General features: G+C 32.7%; 1 protein-coding gene across 16 annotated transcripts in view; it reads right to left on the reverse strand.

Annotated features, from left to right (window-relative positions):
* The window catches only part of LOC109608271 (phosphatidylinositol 4-phosphate 5-kinase type-1 alpha), a 35,120-nt gene that overhangs the window by 4,015 nt on the left and 10,105 nt on the right, over positions 1-21,000 (reverse strand). For 3 of the 16 annotated variants that reach the window (XM_049962268.1, XM_049962266.1, XM_049962267.1), the window contains exons 3-17: positions 13,610-13,766; positions 9,460-9,671; positions 8,353-8,494; positions 8,110-8,285; positions 7,832-8,047; positions 7,550-7,776; positions 7,366-7,498; positions 7,220-7,307; positions 6,627-6,689; positions 5,801-5,875; positions 5,510-5,560; positions 4,670-4,930; positions 1,800-2,049; positions 1,539-1,741; positions 507-649 (exon numbers count right to left, since the gene is read on the reverse strand). In XM_049962268.1, coding sequence (XP_049818225.1) covers positions 507-649; positions 1,539-1,741; positions 1,800-2,049; positions 4,670-4,930; positions 5,510-5,560; positions 5,801-5,875; positions 6,627-6,689; positions 7,220-7,307; positions 7,366-7,498; positions 7,550-7,776; positions 7,832-8,047; positions 8,110-8,285; positions 8,353-8,494; positions 9,460-9,671; positions 13,610-13,766 — 2,397 coding nt within the window. The remainder of the gene's footprint in view (positions 1-506; positions 650-1,538; positions 1,742-1,799; positions 2,050-4,669; positions 4,931-5,509; positions 5,561-5,800; positions 5,876-6,626; positions 6,690-7,219; positions 7,308-7,365; positions 7,499-7,549; positions 7,777-7,831; positions 8,048-8,109; positions 8,286-8,352; positions 8,495-9,459; positions 9,672-13,609; positions 13,767-21,000) is intronic. The other 13 variants (XM_049962269.1, XM_049962271.1, XM_020024686.2 and 10 more) reach the window with 10 other exon arrangements.

Here is a 21,000-nt window from a genome sequence, read left to right on the forward strand (position 1 = left end):
TACTAGTAAGGTGGTTAGTAAAATTAAGCAAAAATTAAGTAATTTACATAAGCATGCTTGAATAACGGGGGTAAATGTAGAAAAGAAATACTGTGTACACAGACGACAAGGATTTCAGTGAGTCTAAAAAACGGTTTATTGGAACACTGCAAACGGGACACACCTTTCTTGGCTCAGCCTTAAACAACTACAAACACTTAACTAGTCAATTATATGTCCCATTTACAAAACAGTCCAAGAAACCTCTAAAAAGTGTAATAACAACTGATTTACAGACAGTAATCAGTGGTGCTAAGGTGATTTCAGCTATTGGACACGTGCAGGCATTCAACCACAACCCAACGCATCGTGAGTGAAAGCTTGCAGGGCATGTTGTAGCTGGCGTGATCGAATGCCTGCACGGAATCGGACCGTTTGATATGGTGAATGGCCGTTTTGTATAGTCGTTCGTTTATTGAAAACTGAATATTGGGCCGGTGTTTTTATTTTTAGCGCTTGGAACTCACCATTTCCGTGGTGAGGCAGTTGATGGCGTGCTCGACTGTCTTTTTGTGCTTCTTGGAGGATGACGAATTGGAGCCCTGCCTCAGCGGTGTTGTGGGACAGCCTGCGGGGCGCACCGGTTCTTTAGCCGCTCTGACATTTTCGACTTTTTATGAAAAAGAACAATGCAGCTTTTATAAACATTGCGGGCGTGTTTCCCTCGTCCCTTCTCTCGTAACTCATTCACTTTCTTTTGTTTGTTAACAATGTTTATAAAAAGTACGTTGTTTACAACACATTGACTAGGACACCTTCAAGTTCGTTCAGTGATGAATATTCGTTTTAGTCTGGACAAAATTTGAAGGTATCCTTTGACAATGAATGGTTTAAGATTAGTCTTATTGATTATTACAAAGCTAAAACTGTTCTTTACTATCTATATAAACCTAAGTGAGTTTACAGCCTGGTAAAACTAAAACCTTTTCCTCTTTTTTAATTCGTCTCAATAAAGGGGAAGATGGTAAGAAGTAGGATAGTGCACAAAAATTTAAAAATAGAATAATAATCAATAATCTAATCTAAGAAGAAAAAATAACATGCTAATTAAGTGTAAAGCGAAAAATCACGTAATTACCATAACTTAAAGAATATATTGAATTTTATCTATAAGTAAAACTATTTATAATAACTAGAAGTTGTTTCAATAAATTTAATTATAATAAAAGAAGAATTTTAATTAAGACAATTATTTAAGGTATTCAGCACCCTATTATAATAAATAAACCATTTGCCACCTCAAATGTATAAACTTATATACAGAGGGAATTTTGAGAGTAATCACGTGAGTTTTCAACAAGCTACAGCTGTCAGCAAGGTCCTTATAGTTGTACAAACATCAAATATAGGTTAGAACAACATTCATCACGGTATTTCCAAAAACAAACATCGCAGGAAATAAACAGTACACCAAATAGAGAACATAAGGACCTAGCGATGGACGAGGAGACAAGACGGAATGCAAGATCGAGCGTGCGTCCCGGCCACTTGTCACTTACCCATGTCGCCGCTGCTGGACGACTCCGTGAACGAGGGCGTACCTTCAGTCCACGTCGGCGTCGACCCTTCGACGGAGGCGGGCGGCGTCCACGCCAGACCTCGCGAGTGGCTGCTCGAATGTCCTGCTCCTCCCGAACTGCCCGACTCGACGCTCAGCGACGACTTGTTCTCGGCGCGTGACTCCAATTTTATGTCCGTTATACTGGAAACATTCACAGAGTGAGATTTTTAATGAAGGGAGATAATTAAGGGGTGTTTACCTGATGGCGTCGTCCTTGTACGACCTGACGGCGACGTGATGATGACTGGTGGAATGGTGCGAATGATGGGAGCCGTGCGACGCCGTCCGTGTCCTCGACTGCGTCGTGACGGCCGACGCGCCGGCCGTCTCCTGGTGGTGATGGGGCCCGGCGGCGGCGGCGCCGCTACCGCCCGACGGCCTGCGGTGTTGCTCCTCGAGCGCCTCGTCGAATGTGGGCGGCGGCGTGCTACAGCAGCTCGGCGCTACACCTGCGACACACAACACGAGCCTACTACTCAACAAGCTCTCGCAAGCCGGGGCGCTACGCCCCTGTGACACTAGCACTGAACGGGGACACGGGGTTAGTCAGTTTAGTGTGGGGGAGGGTTGGACATTCGTTGAACCGTGATTCAACGAATGCTTCGTACAAAATTCTAACATGATTTATGAAATTTGATGTGGAATTTCGTATGACTTTTCATTAAAATATCACTTGTACGTAACACATGTTCACTATTTGATAATATTCATATACCATGTTTTAGTCATTCATGTACTATTTTTAGTTATTAATATATAATATCACATAAAAATTGGAATAACATTAAGTTTATGACTATATTACAAATAAAAAACCAAGCAAGCAAACCACCAATTACCTATAACCGTCTGCTATCTAATAATATTACTCAAGCTTCTTCACATTCGTTAAAACTTTTATTATTACACTCACGATGTTAAAGTATGTTAAAAGAAACTATACGATAAAATTGTATGTTATAAAATCGAACAAGCATTGCTTATCCTTCGATAGTTGTGTTCAATTGTGTGTGGACCTAGCAAATAGAAAATATGCAAATAGAAACAGTTCCCATTATGCAAAAACAACTTTTTTTTATAAAAAAAACTCCTTCAAAAGTCAAGTCTAAATAAAATACTCAAAGGAAAAAAATTACAGTATTGGCAGAAAATAGAACAGATTTAAAAATATATAAATTACTCTGTGTATGTCTAATATAATTTATAGTTACCAATTATGAGCACACTGTATACAAACAATCGACCAATATTTCTTGTATTAAAATTAATACTGTTAAAATTAAATATTCGGCTGGCAACGAGTAGAGTAACTTTTTACTAAATGTCACTATCTCTAGAAAATCCACAATAATTTTTTGTTTCATATTATACAGCGAAATAAACTAAGTTAATATAGTACCTCGTGAAAAGAAATTATTTTCCAAATTAAAATTACAACAATTTTCAAGATTTGGTGATGTGGAGGGAAAAAATAAAACTGGAAGACCAAGAAAAACTAATACATTTGAGGAACAAATTTTATCCTACTTCAAAAAGATCATTTTCTGAATTATAGCAAAATAAAAGGTCTACTTGAGACACAACTTGGAATTAATATTTCTTCAAGAATCGTAAGAGACAGATTAGACAGAGAAGAACAGAGGAGTCTAAGTTAAGTTTACCAGGTCCCTTTTACACTGGACTTTAAATGATTGGAAACGAGGGATCTGGAGTGATGAAATCAAGTTTAATTTGGTTAGTAGAGATGGGATTTTTTATGAAAAAACGGCCTATCCATGAACAGTTTAATTCAAAGCTTACCATACTCACTATTAAACATGACGACAGGTCAGTAATGGTATGGGGCTGCTTTTCAGAATTTCCTTTGAATAGAGGACATTATGGATCGTTTTATGTATAAAGAAATATGAAGAACAACATCGTACCGTATTCAGATAAAAATATGCCACTAAAACTTTATTTGCAACAAGATAATGACCTGAAACACATTGCAGGATATTTGAAGCAGTGGCTTTTAATGGAAAAAATTAATGTTATAAACTGGCCATGTCAATTTCCCGATCTAAACTCCATTGAAAACTTATAGGAGATAGTGAACAACAAAATAAGACTCAAATAGTATAGTAATCAGCAAGATTTAATCATGGTTCTGCAAGAGTCCTGGCAAAATATGGATGCAAATATTATTGACCATCATTTAAAAAAGGTGTTTGGAATTTCTTCATAATAATGGGAATTTTACAATATATTAGTGTAGAATTAATTAAAATATTAATTACAAATTATTTGTAGTAATAAAACTTTAAACAGCACAAGTTGCTCTCCTCTTTGCTAACCCAAAACAAATAATCATCAGTAAAATTATTTTTTATTGTTTAACTGTGTAATTGTTAAATTTATAAAGGGAAGTTAATTTTCAATATACTTTTTTTGGACATAATAATCAGGACAAAAATTATATGAATTTTAAAGAAGTTTCTTTACTTTCTGTCAATATTGTAATTGTAAGGTATTATTTGACGGAGTTTTTTGAAAAATATTGTGACGTGAAGAAAATGTACTACTGATACAAACCATGCAAGAAGCGATAAAGCGATAACACAGGAAATCAAGAGAAAACAAATGGATATAAAAGTAATTAGGATATTGACGCAAATAAAATCTGCTGTTCCAAAAAGACATTGAAATCCCAAGTACTATAAATTGTTCAATATTAACATTGATTTTCGTATTTATATCAATGTTTTTAAAAAATATAATTTTTATTATTTATGTTGACTGAACTTGAGAGTAACCACATGGATTATATTACTTGGGATGACACATCTCACAACCAGACATTAAGTGCACCACACCCCAAAAACGGAAGCGACAAAACGGCAAACAAGAACTAGACAAACTCCACGACATCGACACGGAAGGATCCCCGAGCCGAGGACGCAGCCACAGCGCCACTACTCGAGCATGCAGCATCGTCGTGCAAAAGCACCGCGTCGACGGCGGCCACGGACGGACGCCGTCCGGTTCGCGTGTCGCAAGCGGAGGCGGTCCGTCCCGCGGTGTGCGCACCTTTTCCGTTGGTCTCGGTCCGCTTCGGCTTGGGCGTGCCGCGCGGCGGCACCGGTGGCGGCACCTTGGCCTTGCTCTCGCTGCGGCCCACCAGGACCGCAGGGTACGAGGAGGCGGCCGAGGCGGCGGCCGGCGGCGATGTGAGCGGCCCACCGCCCGCCGCCGCGGCTGCGGGAGCGGCGACGCTCGGCGGCGCCGGCGTGACGGCGGCGGCGGCGACGGGGGACATTTTACCGACGGGGATCGTGTCCGTGGGACTGACTGATGGTGACAAAGGTTACGGGGGTGGTTTATTTGTTTTTTTATCGGTTTTGGTTTGTACAGTTTTTCGAAATTGAGGCAGTTCCAAGCGGATGCGGCATGAAAGAGAAACCCAAAATGGTATGAGTTACATGGTACAATAGTTCAGACAGGCTTTAAAGCTTACGATGGTTGTAGCTAATTGAACTGAAACATTCAGGTTATTGTTACAGTTAGTACAATTTGGGCAAGTGGATAATTAATTAACTTGAACCATCGCAAAACAGAAAATACACAACATAGAAGCTACGGGTCATCACATTTCCCTTACATAGTGAAGTACAAGGAGTGGAATTACCGTGATCTGAGAAGCCACATGCGACCCATTTTTTAAATATGTCTGTACACAATTTTCAGTCAAGTATTATTTACCAAAAAATAAAATCTAGATTCAACAACCATTCACAAAGCTCATTTTGTGATAAACTATCATTCAATTAGATGTATGGACTAAAATGACTTTGATTTAATGGTTTTTCGACTTCTTATAATTAAATTATAATAAGGGAAATACATCTAACAACAACAATGACCACTCACCAGTTTTACTCCCATTTTGTTGACTAGAATTGACTTGAGCCTGCACAGGAACTATGAACCCAACACCACAATTCATTAGTACAACAGTTTAAACATTAAATATGCGTTTTAAAAGCATTATACTGGTACAAATTAAATTAGTACAAGTAAATACTAACAGATGAAATAGATGTATCTCATACACCCAGCTCATAAATATGAAAGACACGCTTGATGATTTCATGAAAAGTATATGAATGCAACTAGGCAATGCTAACTGATAATTGAATAACACTACCAAATATGACTTACTATTGCTATCTACTTCTTCATGGGATCTCAAAGGCCTCGATAGCGATTTTCGTTTAGAAGGTGAATGTTTTAAAGCTGCAACAATCAAATAGATCAACATTCTTGAACATTAAATTAAATTACCAATAGCAACAAAATTTTAATTAAAAAAATTGATATAAATTTCTTATATTTTCATTTCAATCAACAGTAATCATATTGTTTCGTCAATTAATTAATTGAATCAAGGTGTCATATAAAATTATCTTTGAAACGTTTTTAGTTTTCATCGAATACATCCGTCATTTGTTGGTCTTTCGTATATGGAGAAGATTAAAATGTTAATTACAGTTCTGAAACGCTCCAAAAATCTATATACGACAAATCTTATTGTTTAAATTACAGCACATTTAACATAAAAGCGTCGTGGTTATCAACAGTTAGGAGATAACACAAGAAACAATCATGGGTAAACATGGTGCACACTGAACACCTCAAACAACAACAACTTTACCTTGTTATTTAGTTGTCAAATAAATCACAAAAAAAAATTGTTTAAATAGTTGCCCTGTTGGCGTAAAAGTATAAGAAAATATGGACCAAACTGAAAAATAATACGACAAAAAAATGTTTTTAAAATTACTTCGATATTTTTCAATTTGGTTGTATAAATATCAAAAAATAAAATAAAATAAAATAAAACCAAAATAAACACGGCACTGCTATTCTATAAAAACAATGCAAATAAAGGGGTCAACAATGGAACCAAAAATGGAAAACTAGCAAACGAAAAGGATCCGAAAAGAAAAAATGTTATTTTAAAATTGTGAATTATGGTGGACTTTACCTATGTAGCTGGTAACCAGGGTGCGAAACTTGCGATGATTGCCCTTAATTTCAGGCAAGTCCACTACATGAAGCATTGAAAACACACATAGTCAGAGTTCAACAAATACTACTAGTACTACTTCTACTGCAAAATCTTAACAGCAACAATGTAAATTAATTATTACGGTGAACTAACGTTGCTGTTACGATTAAAGGTCAACAATTCAGTTTGGACTTCACAATTAATAAATTAATTAATACCATTTACAAATTAAACTACAGGATACATTAAAAAGTAGGTGAGCTACACAAACTGCCAAGATGAGATGGAGAACATGGTTTGGTATTATTCAAAATACATAGAAGAAACAGTTTATAAAAGTTACACTTAAAACTCTCTTCTATTTCACAACTGACAACGATGTCCCTACTATAATACAAAAATTGTAAATGGCGACTTTATAACGTGAAGAGAATTTCCACATGGCGAGTTGAGTATCTACATGTCCTCTACTTAACATTTAATATATTCATGTAACCGCTGGCGATTTTTACAAATGAACGTTTTATTAATAACACAAAATGGACATGTAGAAATAAGCGGGTACTTACGCGACGGAATCTTCTTAAACACCTTCTCGGCCATGAACTTAAGAAATCGTTCGGCGTAGAAACTGGGCCTGTGAACCGATACAGTGTCCTGGAAACGTACGACAATGAACACCCTGTTCAACACAAAGGAACAGCAAATAACTTACTCCGTCATGTATCATCGACTTCCACGTGTGCTCCAGTTTCTTTTTCAATCTGTAACTCTGCAAGATGTCTATGATACCGATGAAGAGGAGCAGCCGTTCACCCTTCGAGTTCCGGGCAGGAATACCACCGGGTCTGGAAGCAAACGAATAAGTGACCGACAAAGAGGGATGTAAGGAGACTTACGGAACGTCGTCGTCTTCGTCGATGGGCTCGGATTCGGCCTGTATACTCTCCATTGCCGTGGAATGTGCTACTAATTTTTGTCTGTTTATGGACCTGCTTCGGTTCAGCAGGGCGGCCGCCCCTATCCGGTCTTCCCGTTCTCGTTCGCGTTCTTCGTTCAGTAGCGCGTTGCTCGGGTCGTTCAGATCCTCCGGTTGCTCTTCCAAATTCGATTTAGATCTCTTTTCCTAAAAATTTCAATCTCAATTATTAAACTTTGATGAATTACACAAAGAAACTCACCAATTTTTCTCTTTGTGCCTGGTCGAGGTTGTGTATCGTCAGCAACAAACTGTAGTCCATTATTTTGAAGCTCTCCAACACCCTACAGTCCCGCTGCATGGTTTTAATTAAGGCGTTGTAGGTGTCTGCCTCCATTAAAATTCCCTGCGGATGATGTTCCATGAAGTCCAGATCTTTGAATGTGGGCGATCGTTTTTGTCTTTCGGCTTTTGACGCCTGAAACGAAAGGAAAAGGTGACAATAATTCCGAGGTTTGCGTACTGTGAGGTGTCACTTACTTTTCTTTTATACGTACTGCCCTTGAGATCATACTTTTGGTGCATAACAATGGAACTAGGTAACAAATTATTCATAATTACCAGTCTTACGTTTTTGCTATTACATTGATAACAATACAGTCCAAAAAATTTTGGTAGTAAAGTTCTTGGGTTTTGATTTAAATTCATATAGTAACCTGTAACAAATAACGTTGTAATCCTCCACCAGTCAATTAGGTGTACAAAAATAACTGTTATACTCACCAGGCAACAATTTTTGTAAAAATTCTCCTTCTTTGTGTTGAACAGTCTTAATTATAAACTCATCATCACTGGTTAAATAAAATATGGAGCCGCTGGCCCCGGGATTCGACAATTCTCTTAGGGGAGTATCACACATCGACATCTAGAAATAAAAGTGATATCAACAAAAATGCCCAGAAATTAACGTAATTAAATGTGGAAGCGCCTGTTAGAGTCAATGTTACAATTTTATTAAAAAAAATTCTGCATACAATTCCAGGACAAAAAATTGTGTTTTAATTAATGTTTATGATTTAATTTAAATTATTTAATTGCATAAATTAATTACGTCAATGCGGTTTCAAGGAAGCGTCAATAACAAAATTAATTCACGAGCAAATTACGTTTTTCCCGCAAAAATGTGTTCGTAATCATGTTTTTGAAATTATAATTATTTGTGTGAAAACTGGAGTAAAATTCTAGAAGTGTTTTGAATATTTGTATCTTTTACAGTAGTGTTTCTCTTACTAGGGGAAATTATCTTTGAAAAAAGCTAAATAAATATATTATTCTCTTTTATTCTTATTATACAAGGTGTCGGAAATTGTTTGTTTAAAGTCAGATTTCTTAGAAAATTGAGCTCTGAATACTTCAGTAAGTTTTTCTCTATTTAGTTTGTAAACAATCAAAAACAGAAACACCCTCTCTCTACTTTAGAAGGTATTTGTCATAAAAACTAAAAACCATACAGAAATTTAGAAAATAAAAATAACTACCATAGTAACTGAAAGGGGATTAGTTCCTTAATCAGAATTTACGTCACAAGGCAAAACCTCCAGATTTTAATATAAATCTACAATTTTGTCAATTTTGTTGTATTTTCAAATTTTTAAATGAGAAATTCATAAAATGTTCCTTCATATATTTAAAATTTGAATAAAATTTAAAAAATGTATTCATTTGTTCTTGAAAATCCATGTAATCCCTTAAACCCAACATAAACTCAAAAAAATATATTCAAGACAAAAGTTAATCCCTCTTGCCATGCACAATAGTATGTTACAATGTTAATAAATTAAGCGTGTGTTAGTTGTAACGTGCCAAAAACTAAATCAGCAAAATACTCACTAGGAAATCATCGGGTTGTATACCGAACAGGTCCCGGAAGTACCTGAAGGCGATCGGCGCGTAGTTCTTGAACTTGAACTCGGAAAAGTGATGGGCGGGAGTGTGGTTCGAGCCCTCCGATGGGAAATTGGTCGTCTCCACTGTCATGAAATCCTGCATCAACAAGTCCCTTTCGGGTTTCGAGGCCAGTCCACCCACCGCATGCTGGATACCTGCGGAACACGACGGGAATCGATCAGTTTTCTAAGCCGACTTAGCAACAAAAAATTGCCTAATCACCGCGTCCCAGTTACCTCTGAGCAGATACATGGAATGCCGGCGATTTAACCTTTTTTCTTTGGAAGTATGCAAGTGCAATGCTGATGTTATTGTGTCGCCAAAAGGTATAAGCAATCGATTGGCCTAATTGGTCGTTTTAAATTTAAATAAATCGCAGCATAACCGAACAGCCTCCAATTAAACCCAATTGAACACGGTTTAAAAACAAAGCGGGCAACCCATGACTAATTGTGACTACAATAAAATTATACGCGGACTTTAAGAGCTAATTGATATTCGAACTGTGCCGTTTTCATTATTTTTTTATTTCTGTTCACTGCACTGTGTAATTACGTGTTCAGAAACGTGATTTATCCTGTGGAAATTGGAGTGAAAAATATTTTATTCCTTACCGATTTGAATCGATTTGCTGAGGTCTGTTTGAAAACTCTGAACTGGTATGCACGTCATCGCGTCATCGTCCAACATAACAACTGAAATCATTGTGGACAGATGACTGATGATAACGTTAATTGAGATAACGCGAATTCCAGACGCATTATCTTTTTATCATCTAACGATGTCATGCATATACAGTGAAGAACAGAAACCTCGATTTAATTTTATTTTGAAATTTTTTGTGCGGAGAGTTTCGGGAGCCTGAGGTCTCACGGAAGGGCGAAAGGTGTTGGCTTAAAATTTTAATGAAAGCTCCACTTATGGATTTACAGGCGAAATTAACTCCGTTCTTTCAAAAGAGACACCCGCATATTTTTAACTGTCGATAAAATTCTGAATAAAATGGACATACACTCAATACTTTTAAAGGTGCTGCTCCACGGTCAAAAATAATCAATATTTTTTTAATTATTGGATATACCATTATAGGACTGGGGTTCTGGCAATGTTCAAACATTCTTTAATACATTTATGACTTTTTTCACCACCTCAACCTTTTTATTGTATCTTTTTGGATTTTATATAGATAAGGTTCACATTGTTTAAATCATTCAGTTTTTTTTTTTAAATATTGTCTACAAAATAACTTAGAAAATGTAAGAAATATTATTTTAACTTGAAACATTAATAACATTTTTTTTTTTAGGTGCAACGTCCTGTATGAATCCTCGATTAAGGTATTTAAAAACCCTTCGATTTATGTAAGTATTTCTTATATCTAAAGTTACTAATTGCAGAGATATTTAGCAATTTCTAACGGAATTGGTATTTTAAGCAAAATCTTTTAGAATACGATCTAATGGGTTTATTTTGTAGGGATATGGCAGTAATAACATTATGTCAATGTCTGTTACGGATAAGAAGAGTAGAATACTATTTCTCTGAAAATCTTTCAGTAATTTTGGGTTCTTGCAGCAAAATACTGTAAGTAACAGACTGCTGAAAATAATAAGCAAAATAAATTTCTCATTATAAGATGTTCTAACACAGATTTAGAATTTTTAGACTTTTGAAACATTGTTTAAAATGTATCACATGTAGGTGTTTTAAATTTTCTCAACAAAATACCTCGGAAAATGTAAGGAATATTAACAAACTTGGAACGTCAAGAACTTTTTTATTTTAAGTGCAACTTCCTGTATGTTTATGGATAGCTAAATAGGAAATTTAAAAAACCCTTCAATTTGTGTAACTATTTCTTATATCTAGTTACTAATTGCAGAAATATTTAGTAGTATCAAAAGGAATTGGTATTTTAAGCAAAATCTTTCAGAATATAATCTAATGGGTATATTTTTTTAGGAAAATGGCAGTAATAACATTATGTCAATGTCTGTTATGGATAAGAAGAATGGAATACTATTTCTCTGAAAATCTTTCAGTAATTTTGGGTTCTTGCAGCAAAATACTGTAAGTAACAGTCTGCTGAAAATAATAAGCAAAATAACTTTGCCATTATAAGGTGTTTTAACACAGATTTAGAATTTTTAGACTTTTGAGACATTGTTTAAAATGTATCACATGTCGATGTTTTAAATTTTCTCAACAAAATACCTGGGAAAATGTAAGGAATATTAACAAACTTGGAACGTCAAGAACTTTTTTATTTTAAATGCAACTCCCTGTATGTTTATGGATAGCCAACTATGGAATTTAAAAACTCTTCGATTTATGTAAGTATTTATTACAGAGATATTTAGCAGTTTCTAACGGAATTGGTATTTTATGCAAAATCTGTTAGAAAATGGCCTAATGGGTTTATTTTCTAGGGAAATGGCAGTCATAATATTATGTCAAAGACCTGTGATGGATAAGAAGAACGGAATATTATTTCTCTGAAAATCTTTCAGTAATTTTGGGTTCTAGTAGCAACATGCTGTAAGTAACAGTCTACTGAAAATAATAAACACTAATAACTTTCTCGTTATTAGTGTTTAGACATATTTTGAATTTTTACAACCATGAAACTTTGTTGAAAAGGTCTGATATCAATGAGCCAGAAAATTAAATTTTCTCAACAAACTACCAGAGAAAATGTCAAGATTTTTTTATTTTAAATGCAACTTTCTGTATGTTTATGGATAGCCAAATAGGGAATTTAAAAACCCTTATTATCTAAAGTCGATAATTACAGAAATATTTTGCAGTTTATAGATGAATTAACATTTTTAAATAAAAATGTTAAGAAAAGTAGTGTAATGGAATTATTTTATAATAAACTGTGAAGAATAATAATATGCTAAAGGTCTATTTCGAGAATTTTACGTTCTGTTAGCAGCATAATGTTAGTAACATTATGTTAAAAATAACATACACAAAAAACTGGTTCTGCATAATAAAAATGAATAACAACGACGTATATTATTTCGGAGGAAGATGATAATGTGGAGCTTGATGTGTCATATGTCGTATCTGATTTTATAAATTACACATAATGGGACATTCAAGGGATAATTGTAGCCCTTATGACCAATTTAAACAAAAATCCATCTGCTTAAAGGTAATGCCACAAAAAATTCAATCCATTACTGATCGACACCCGTGCGTCGAGCCAGAAAATTTTCCAAACCAAACACGTGATTGACCCTCAAGTTTTGCATAAAAAGCGAAAGTTTTCCAATTCCGTTTATGATTTCCGCACATTTGAAAACGCATTAAGAACGATCGGGGGCGGCGAAAGTGTATTAAACGAAAACAGTGGGCGTCCCACTGCCAAAGTGATGGAAACAGTAAACGGTACAGTTTGACGTCCCGGAATAACTGTGAAACCGTTCCTTTAACTCTGTTGCCAAGCAAATCGCATTTTCACAGTAAATGCTGAACGTGCGACCACTTGAGATCGCACACGCGACTACGTGGTGTCCGTGTTATCTGCCACATTATTGTTAAACACAACAGAACACGCTAATTTAAGAAAGGAAAAAAACATGTTTCAATGATCACCGGTAATTCCCGATAAAGGTTAGCGAGATGACTCATTAGCGAGGCCTCAAATTCAATGCGACGCGATGACGAGGTAGTGAAAACAGTTCCTCGTAACGTTCGAACGGGCGAAAGAAAGCGACGGGCCCAAAAAAACAACAGTTTTTAAACGTTTAAGGCGATCGAAACTTTCCCGGCTCGGTGCCGAACCCCGAAAACTCGCATTTCACGGCCCAACGCCGTCCTTAAACGAAAAAGTGACGAAAGTAACGTACGTAAATTAGTGACCTTTACTGATAACTAGCCTTTGACGAAGTTAGACGCAGGTCACGTGAACGAGTTCCGATTAAAATTGTGCCGCACATCGAATGCAGTTTTTGTCGCAGGACTTTGTAATTTCCATTCGAAATGTGTTCTTAATTCCGATTGCTGAGGTGGTAAAACGGATGACGAAAATTTTAGAAATAAACCGTTAACCGTGGTTTTCTTTTTTGGCCCCTTTGAAACTCACCGAGTTGTATGGATCCCATGATTTGGCTGGTTTGGATCTTCTTGTAGGTGATCTCGCCTCCTACACCGACCCTTCGATGTCCAATTTTTCTTTCCCTTTCTTTTTCCCTTTCCGCTTTCGTTTTGGCCACATTTGTGGAGAGCTGTTTCTGTCCTGCCTGTAAAAACGAAACGGCTGTGTCAAAATAAAATCGCCGACTTATACATAAACTTTAAACTGTGCAATTTTTGTCAATTATTTTTAATCCAACATAACCAGTGGACTGATAACTTTTATCAACTGTTAATTCAGCAATAATACAAAATGACAAAATCTAAAATTTATTTTCAATTAAACTTATTTATTTATTAGTTTGTCAACACGACGTAATTTGTATATTATTCCGCCAACAGTTTATTAGACGTTTAAACAAATACATCACTGGAGAAATGACACGTGCCGCAATAAAGTTTGCTGCGAAAGATGATGCACGTTTCACACATGAATAATGCTCGAAACGTAAGATTAAATAAAAACCATTGTAATAACATACGTACCAGTTAAATTTTTGAAAGGTTACATTTATAGTGATCGCACTAGAATATTTATTTAAAAAAAAAAACTGTCGATAGATCTTATTGTATGACTTGTACAGTGAAGGTAGGTTGAATAGCTATAAATATCTGCTTGTTAAAATACGTACTAATAAATAAAAATAACATTGCATATACACAAGAAGTTGGGCCTCTAATTATAAATGTTTTAATAGTCAATTGTCAACTGTCTAACATACAGGGTGCCCCAAATTGGTTGACTGTGACTGATGTTTGTGTATACCACAATTGAATTTGCCTTTAAAATGTTGAAAAATCAAAAGCTTTTTAATAAATTTTGAGATATTTAATATTGTGCTGTTTTTCTTAGGTGTTTGTGTTAAATCAATATTTCTGATCAATTTTGAGATATTCAATATTCTTGTCTATAAAACATTTAGAAAATAGTATTCCTCAGGTAGCTGTGTTAAATATAATATTTATATAAACCGTAATTGAATTTGCTTTTAAAATGTCAATATATCTCAAATTTTTTGCTAAACTTCGAGATATTGAATATTGTCGTCCATGAAACATTTTGAAATTAGTATTTTTCATAAACCATAATTGAATTTGCTTTAAGAATGCCAAAAAATATATAATTTGTAATCTATTAAAATTATTTCTTGTTAGATATTCAATTTTCTTCTCTATAAAACATTTAGAAAATAGTTTTTCTCATAGGTAACTGTGTTAAATTTACCAAATATAATATTTATATAAACCATAATTGAATTTGCTTTTAAAATGTCAATATATCTCAAATTTTTTGATAAACTTTGAGATATTCAATATTCACATCTATGAAACATTTGGAAATTAGTATTTTTCATAGATACCTATGTTAAATTTTCTAAATATTATATTTATATAAACCATAATTGAATTTCCCTTAAGAATGTCAAAAAATATATAATTTATAATCTATTAAATTATTTATAGTTAAGATATAACAATATTTCTGTTAAATTTTGAGATACTCAATATTCTTGTCTATGAAACATTTAGAAAATAGTATTTCTCATAGGTCTATTAAATTATTTCTATTTAAAATATAACAATATTTCTTTTAAATTTTGAGATATTCAATATTGATGCATAAAAAATATGTTACAATTTTAATATAGAACTAAAAATAACACTCATTTTCATAAATGTACTTGGTAGTACTTTGTATCTGAAAATATTACATTACATTTTTAGTTAAATCTCTTTTAATGTTCATTTTATGTATAGGAAATTTTATATCAATCGATATTTTAAGGTGTGCAAAATTATACGTAATTAACGAACCCGTATTTGGGGTGCTCATTAATGGAGTGCTATAATTAACTCCTATGCCAAAAATGAACTTTCCAGCATCAAAATTGGTGGCTTTACAGACGTTTTAGTTAAACCATCAATGTATCAAAATTTTTAGAAAAAAATGAATAACTCAAAGAGTATTGAAAACACGGTATAGCCATTTTATTTGCAGAATTTAAAAATTTAAAAATATACAGGGTGTTACGTTGATAATAACAAAGTTTTACTAAACTTTTTAGAAACATATTTTACTGAAGTGTTGATTTGATATAAAAAACCTGTGGAAAAAATCATTTAAACTTCAGAGATATGAAAAATGTTTTAATAAAATTGAAGTCAATTTTGCCTGTAAATATTTAACAGAGAAGTCCAATTTGGGGTACCCCGTACATTGTAGAGAATTTATAAAATTGAATATTCCGCATTTTATTAATAAAACAAAGAGCTACTTGTTGTTTCTGTGGTCGATAAAAATACTGTAAAAACGTAGGTGGATTTTGTGATAATATTTGTTGAATATTTGCTTGACGTCATCTCATTTAGTTGATAATTGTCGTACAATTATTTTCCTCACAACAATTTCCCAGTCTAAAGTGACGTTTAAAAAATAATTCAATAATTGCAGGCATCGATCGGCACAGTCGAAAAATTCAATGAACCATCTTCATTATTTTTTATTGCTGAATAAATTTCATACGACCAAAGTCACATTTTTATCGAGCGACATAAATTTAGCGACTCGTGTACTCGGGCAACGTTTATTCGTTTCAATGACACATAATGGATAATTTACGTTAACATGTTTCATGTTTCACCGAAACAACTTCCCCGACGAAACTTGTGTGTGCACATGCATTTTTACTCGCCCTTCCGCCGACGTCCGTGTTATTCTTTTTTCCACATTGATTTTGCCGATCGTATTTCAACCGGAAAATTTGATATTTTTTCAATTTAGATGCGAAATTGATATGGTAAAAAAATAATGAAATGGCTCAATCGTTGTGTGTGTAATATTGATTTGTGGCTGATTTGAAAGAAATATAACGCGAAATTACCTCGCAAAACAATGGAACCGATTCGTTTAAATTGGTATTATAATTTATGAAATACATCTCCGCAAACAAGGTTGATTTCTATTTACTTTCCTTCCTACGCATTAAAACCGAGGAAGTTTAAACGTTTTAATCATGGTTTATTGACAGTTTTAAAACAAATACAAAATAGTATTGATAAAAATAAAGTCGGACGTTATATTTTAGAGAATATTTTTTTAACGTAGACTTTGATACATTCGATTTGGCTGCAATGTCGTAATTAAAAAATATCATATCATTATTAGAAACAACAACAGATCACTGAACTTATGATAAAAACAAATATATACTATTCTATTTCAAGTGCGTGGAAATAGTACTTTAGATATTGTAATGTAATAGAGAATATAATCAAGGTGGTTTTCGTAAAGGACACTACTCCTGTAAAACTATTATTTTGAATGTATGTGATGAATGGTTTAGTGGCAAAGAAAATAATAAAATTACATAAGCAGTTTTTGTGGATTTCAGGAGAACTTTTCAAAGATTATTATGGTTACAGAAACTGAATAAAATTCACTTTAAGGGAATTGTACTTAATTGGGTTGAAAATTACTTGACAAACCGATATCAAAAAATCAAACTTAATAAATACTTTTCATACAAATTAATAAATTAAGTTGGTACCCCACAAGGAGTAGTGCTAGGACCTATTTTGTTCCACTTGTCACAAATGATATTGTGAAATTTGTTTAGAAGTGAAATATTTGTATGTATGTATGTATTAGGGGAAGGGGACAAAAAAATCAACTATTCTGTTTTTAATTTCCACAGTGAAAAATTGGTTCCTAAACAGCTTTAAAAAATGCTCTTAATTTTAATAGGAAGGTCCTCATCATCTCAGTTTTCCAATTTTCCTTCAGCTTCATATAGCAAAATTCATATCTCATCATTACTTGATCGTACAGAAAATTTCTACTTACATTTTTTGTAGGAAATTGAACGCTCTTCAAAAAAGATATCTCAGAATTTTTTCATAACTTTTACGGTTTAGAAGATATCGGAGGTCAAAACTAAAAGAATTTAATAAAAATTTCTTTTTTACTTCTAAATTTTAGAACTCGTAGATAAATAAATATTATAAAATGCAAAATATACTAATTGCAATAAAAGTTTATTTTTATAACTAAAGCTAAAAAAAATTTATTTTTTTGGTGTAATATTTTCGTGTTAATACAGCATCAAAATATAAAATTTCATATAAGGAAATCGTACGTTTTTCTTTCTATTTACATTCTTAATGAAATTTTTAAAATAAAAATCTTTTTTTTTTCTGAAATAGATAATGAATTATCTCAGAAATAGGGTAATTCTCATCTCAGTTTTCCAATTTTTCTACAGTTAGTTATTGGCAAAATCATTATCTCATCATTACTTGCTCATACAGAAAATTTCTATTTACATTTCTTGTAGGAAATTGAATGCTCTACAAAAAGATATCCTACAATTTTTTCATATCTCTTACTGTTTAGAAAATATCGGAGGACAAAATTCGAAGAATATAACAAAAATTTCTTTTTTACTTCTAAATTTTATAACTCATAGATAAAGAAATATTATAAAATGCAAAATATCCTAATTGTAATAAAATTCCATTTTAATGAAATCTTTAAAATAAAAATCTTTAATTTTTCTGAAATAGACAATGTCTGAAATTGTTGTTAAATTCTTCAAATTTTGACCTCCGATATCTTCTAAACGGTAAGAGTTATGAAAACCTTGTAAGATACCTTTTTTGTAGAGCATTCAATTTCCTACAAGAAATGTAAATTCTGTACGATCAAGTAATGACGAGATATGGGTTTTGTCATATTGAATTGAGGAAAAAATGGAAAATTGAGGTGAGGAGGACCCTGTTTTTTTTTAAATAAAGAACTGATCTTAGGAGAGCCTTTTTTGAAGACGTCTAGGAACCACTTTTTCAGTATCGGAAGTTAAAAGAAATAATCGATTTTTTGACCCACCCTGGTATGTATGTATGGATCTGCAGTAATGGTTTAAGTATAAATATAAGTAAGTATATATTGATAGATATTATTAATATATAATATGGACCTTAACATCTGTATTAATGATAGGAAACTTGAGAAATGAATTGAAATTAAATACCTAGGTGCTAGTTTTTGTTTTATTAGACCTAGAGTAGTACGATTTAATTATACTACGTACAAATTTTAATACAATATTAGCGATGACAAAATAAGTGGATAAAATACGATCCAACAGTAAATAACAATTATTGAAAACGCCCTCTAAAACCGGCATTACCATAATCTGCAATTCAGATGTAGCTAACTCGCACTTTCCTTGTACAATAAACTAATTTGATGGTAAATTAATGGCGTTAAGCAATTACGTTAGCTTAATTCTCCCTTTCGATAACAAACAGTCGATGATATCATGACTTAATTAACTAATTTCACTTGTTAGACGTTAATACTTGTTGATTCCCAATGTAAATCAATCGGGGCAAAGTAAAAAACAATAATAATACCGCCACAGTTATATTAATAAACCTGCAAAGTGAATCGAGAATTCGAACCAATTAAATCAATGGTTTATTTATGGAACAATTGATACTCTCGCCACACTTCTCTCCGATATTCTTTGACGTTATCTTTGGAGGTTTGAAGTGAATGCGGACAATAAAGCCTCTAGAGTTGATTGTTGCAAGAAATGCACTCGACAGATTCCTTAACGGTGTCATTCTTTGTTCGGATTCGGGGTTTTTAACAATCGTCATTAACGGCCAACAATTTCGAGTGTATCCTACAACAATGCGGCTCTTTAAAATCTTGTAACGCACACGAGGTTATATCACGTATGCATATAATTCATAAATAAAAGATTGCATGCATTAATGAATTAAATGGCTGAAAACTGGGACACCTAGTTTACTTATTTCATAAGAATGCCAAGAAATGTGCCGATTACAGGTGAAAGTAAGGCGATGCTCATAATCCATTGTCAATATTTAACGTTTCAAGTGTGATGAGTTTCACTGCAAAATACTCTCTAATACGTTTTCAGTTCCTGATAAAATACATAAAACGTTTATATTATTTTTAATCAAGTTTCCTGTTTGTCGAGGAAATTAATGTGTTGTTGCTGGAAAATTAAGTCATTTGAATGTTACCAAGTTGCAGTGAATAAATTTCATTTCTCCGAAGGATTTTCTATTTGTTCCTGTGCCTGTGTATTATTTTTTTGAACTTAATATTATTATTATATTATCTTATCAGTCTTCTAATTCGCATATTTAAAGGAAGTGATTTGAGATAGTAATTATAACTTGACTTGAACTACTTTTCGAAGTTAATTTAAACAATGATTGATTTTTTTAATTCTACATGTAATTGCAAATAAAATAGCTGTACTATGTTCCATACCTAAACAAAATAATTTTTGATTTGCCAATTTTTTTACAAACATTTTGGCAGATTGGTGGTCCAACCAAAATGTCTGTAAAGTCACAAACTTTCATGCTGGAAAGTAAAATTTTTGGCATACAAGTTAACCATAAACTTATAATAAATAAATTAGGTGAATCACCCTGTATATTACATACTCATTTTTTTTCAACATATTTGTAATTTCCATTCCATTTAAAATGTATAAATAAAATATATCCTGACTTTTGGATTAATTTAAATTTATAATTTTGCTTTATTTTATCTTTGAAAATATTATTAGTCACCCAGTATACTACATACTCATTTTTTCAAAATTCTAATTAAAAATTATGATACAACAATAACAATGCACTTTATATGACTAATTTTGCTCACTGACACTTCAAAATATAATATTTAGTAAACTTAATTAAAAAATTATCTTATCTAGTTTTTTTTATTTAAATTTTTTGTTTACACATTAATCATAAATTCTTTCTATTTTATCACAATTAACATATTTATAATAATTATTACCTTTATAGCAAACAAAATTATAAAAATGTACTGTATTAAAAAAAAAAATTATAACTTGCCCTTTAATTTATTATTTCTTGAAATTGTATGTTTACAAATTAATCAGGAATTGTTCCTATTTTATCACAATTAATATATTTATAATAATTATTGCATTTATAACAAACAAAATTATAAAGATACTAGTATTAAAAGAAAATTATAATTTGCCCTTTAATTTATTGTTTCTTGAATAATATTTATATTTTTATTAAAAAATTACTATAAATAAATATGGATAATTTGGTTTTTATCAATTGAACACATTATTAAACAATATTTGCATGTAAATTTCAGTTTTATAAACAATTAAAACATTGTTCTTGTTGCTTAAGGTAATTAATACATGTAATAATTATTGTATTTGAAAATTATACATAAGTATAATTTTATAAACTATTTTTCAGACGTTATAATTTTACTTAATTTATTATTCCTTGAATAATATTTAA

This window comes from Aethina tumida, chromosome 1 (genome assembly GCF_024364675.1).
Source record: "Aethina tumida isolate Nest 87 chromosome 1, icAetTumi1.1, whole genome shotgun sequence".
Taxonomy (NCBI): Eukaryota; Metazoa; Arthropoda; class Insecta; order Coleoptera; family Nitidulidae; genus Aethina; species Aethina tumida.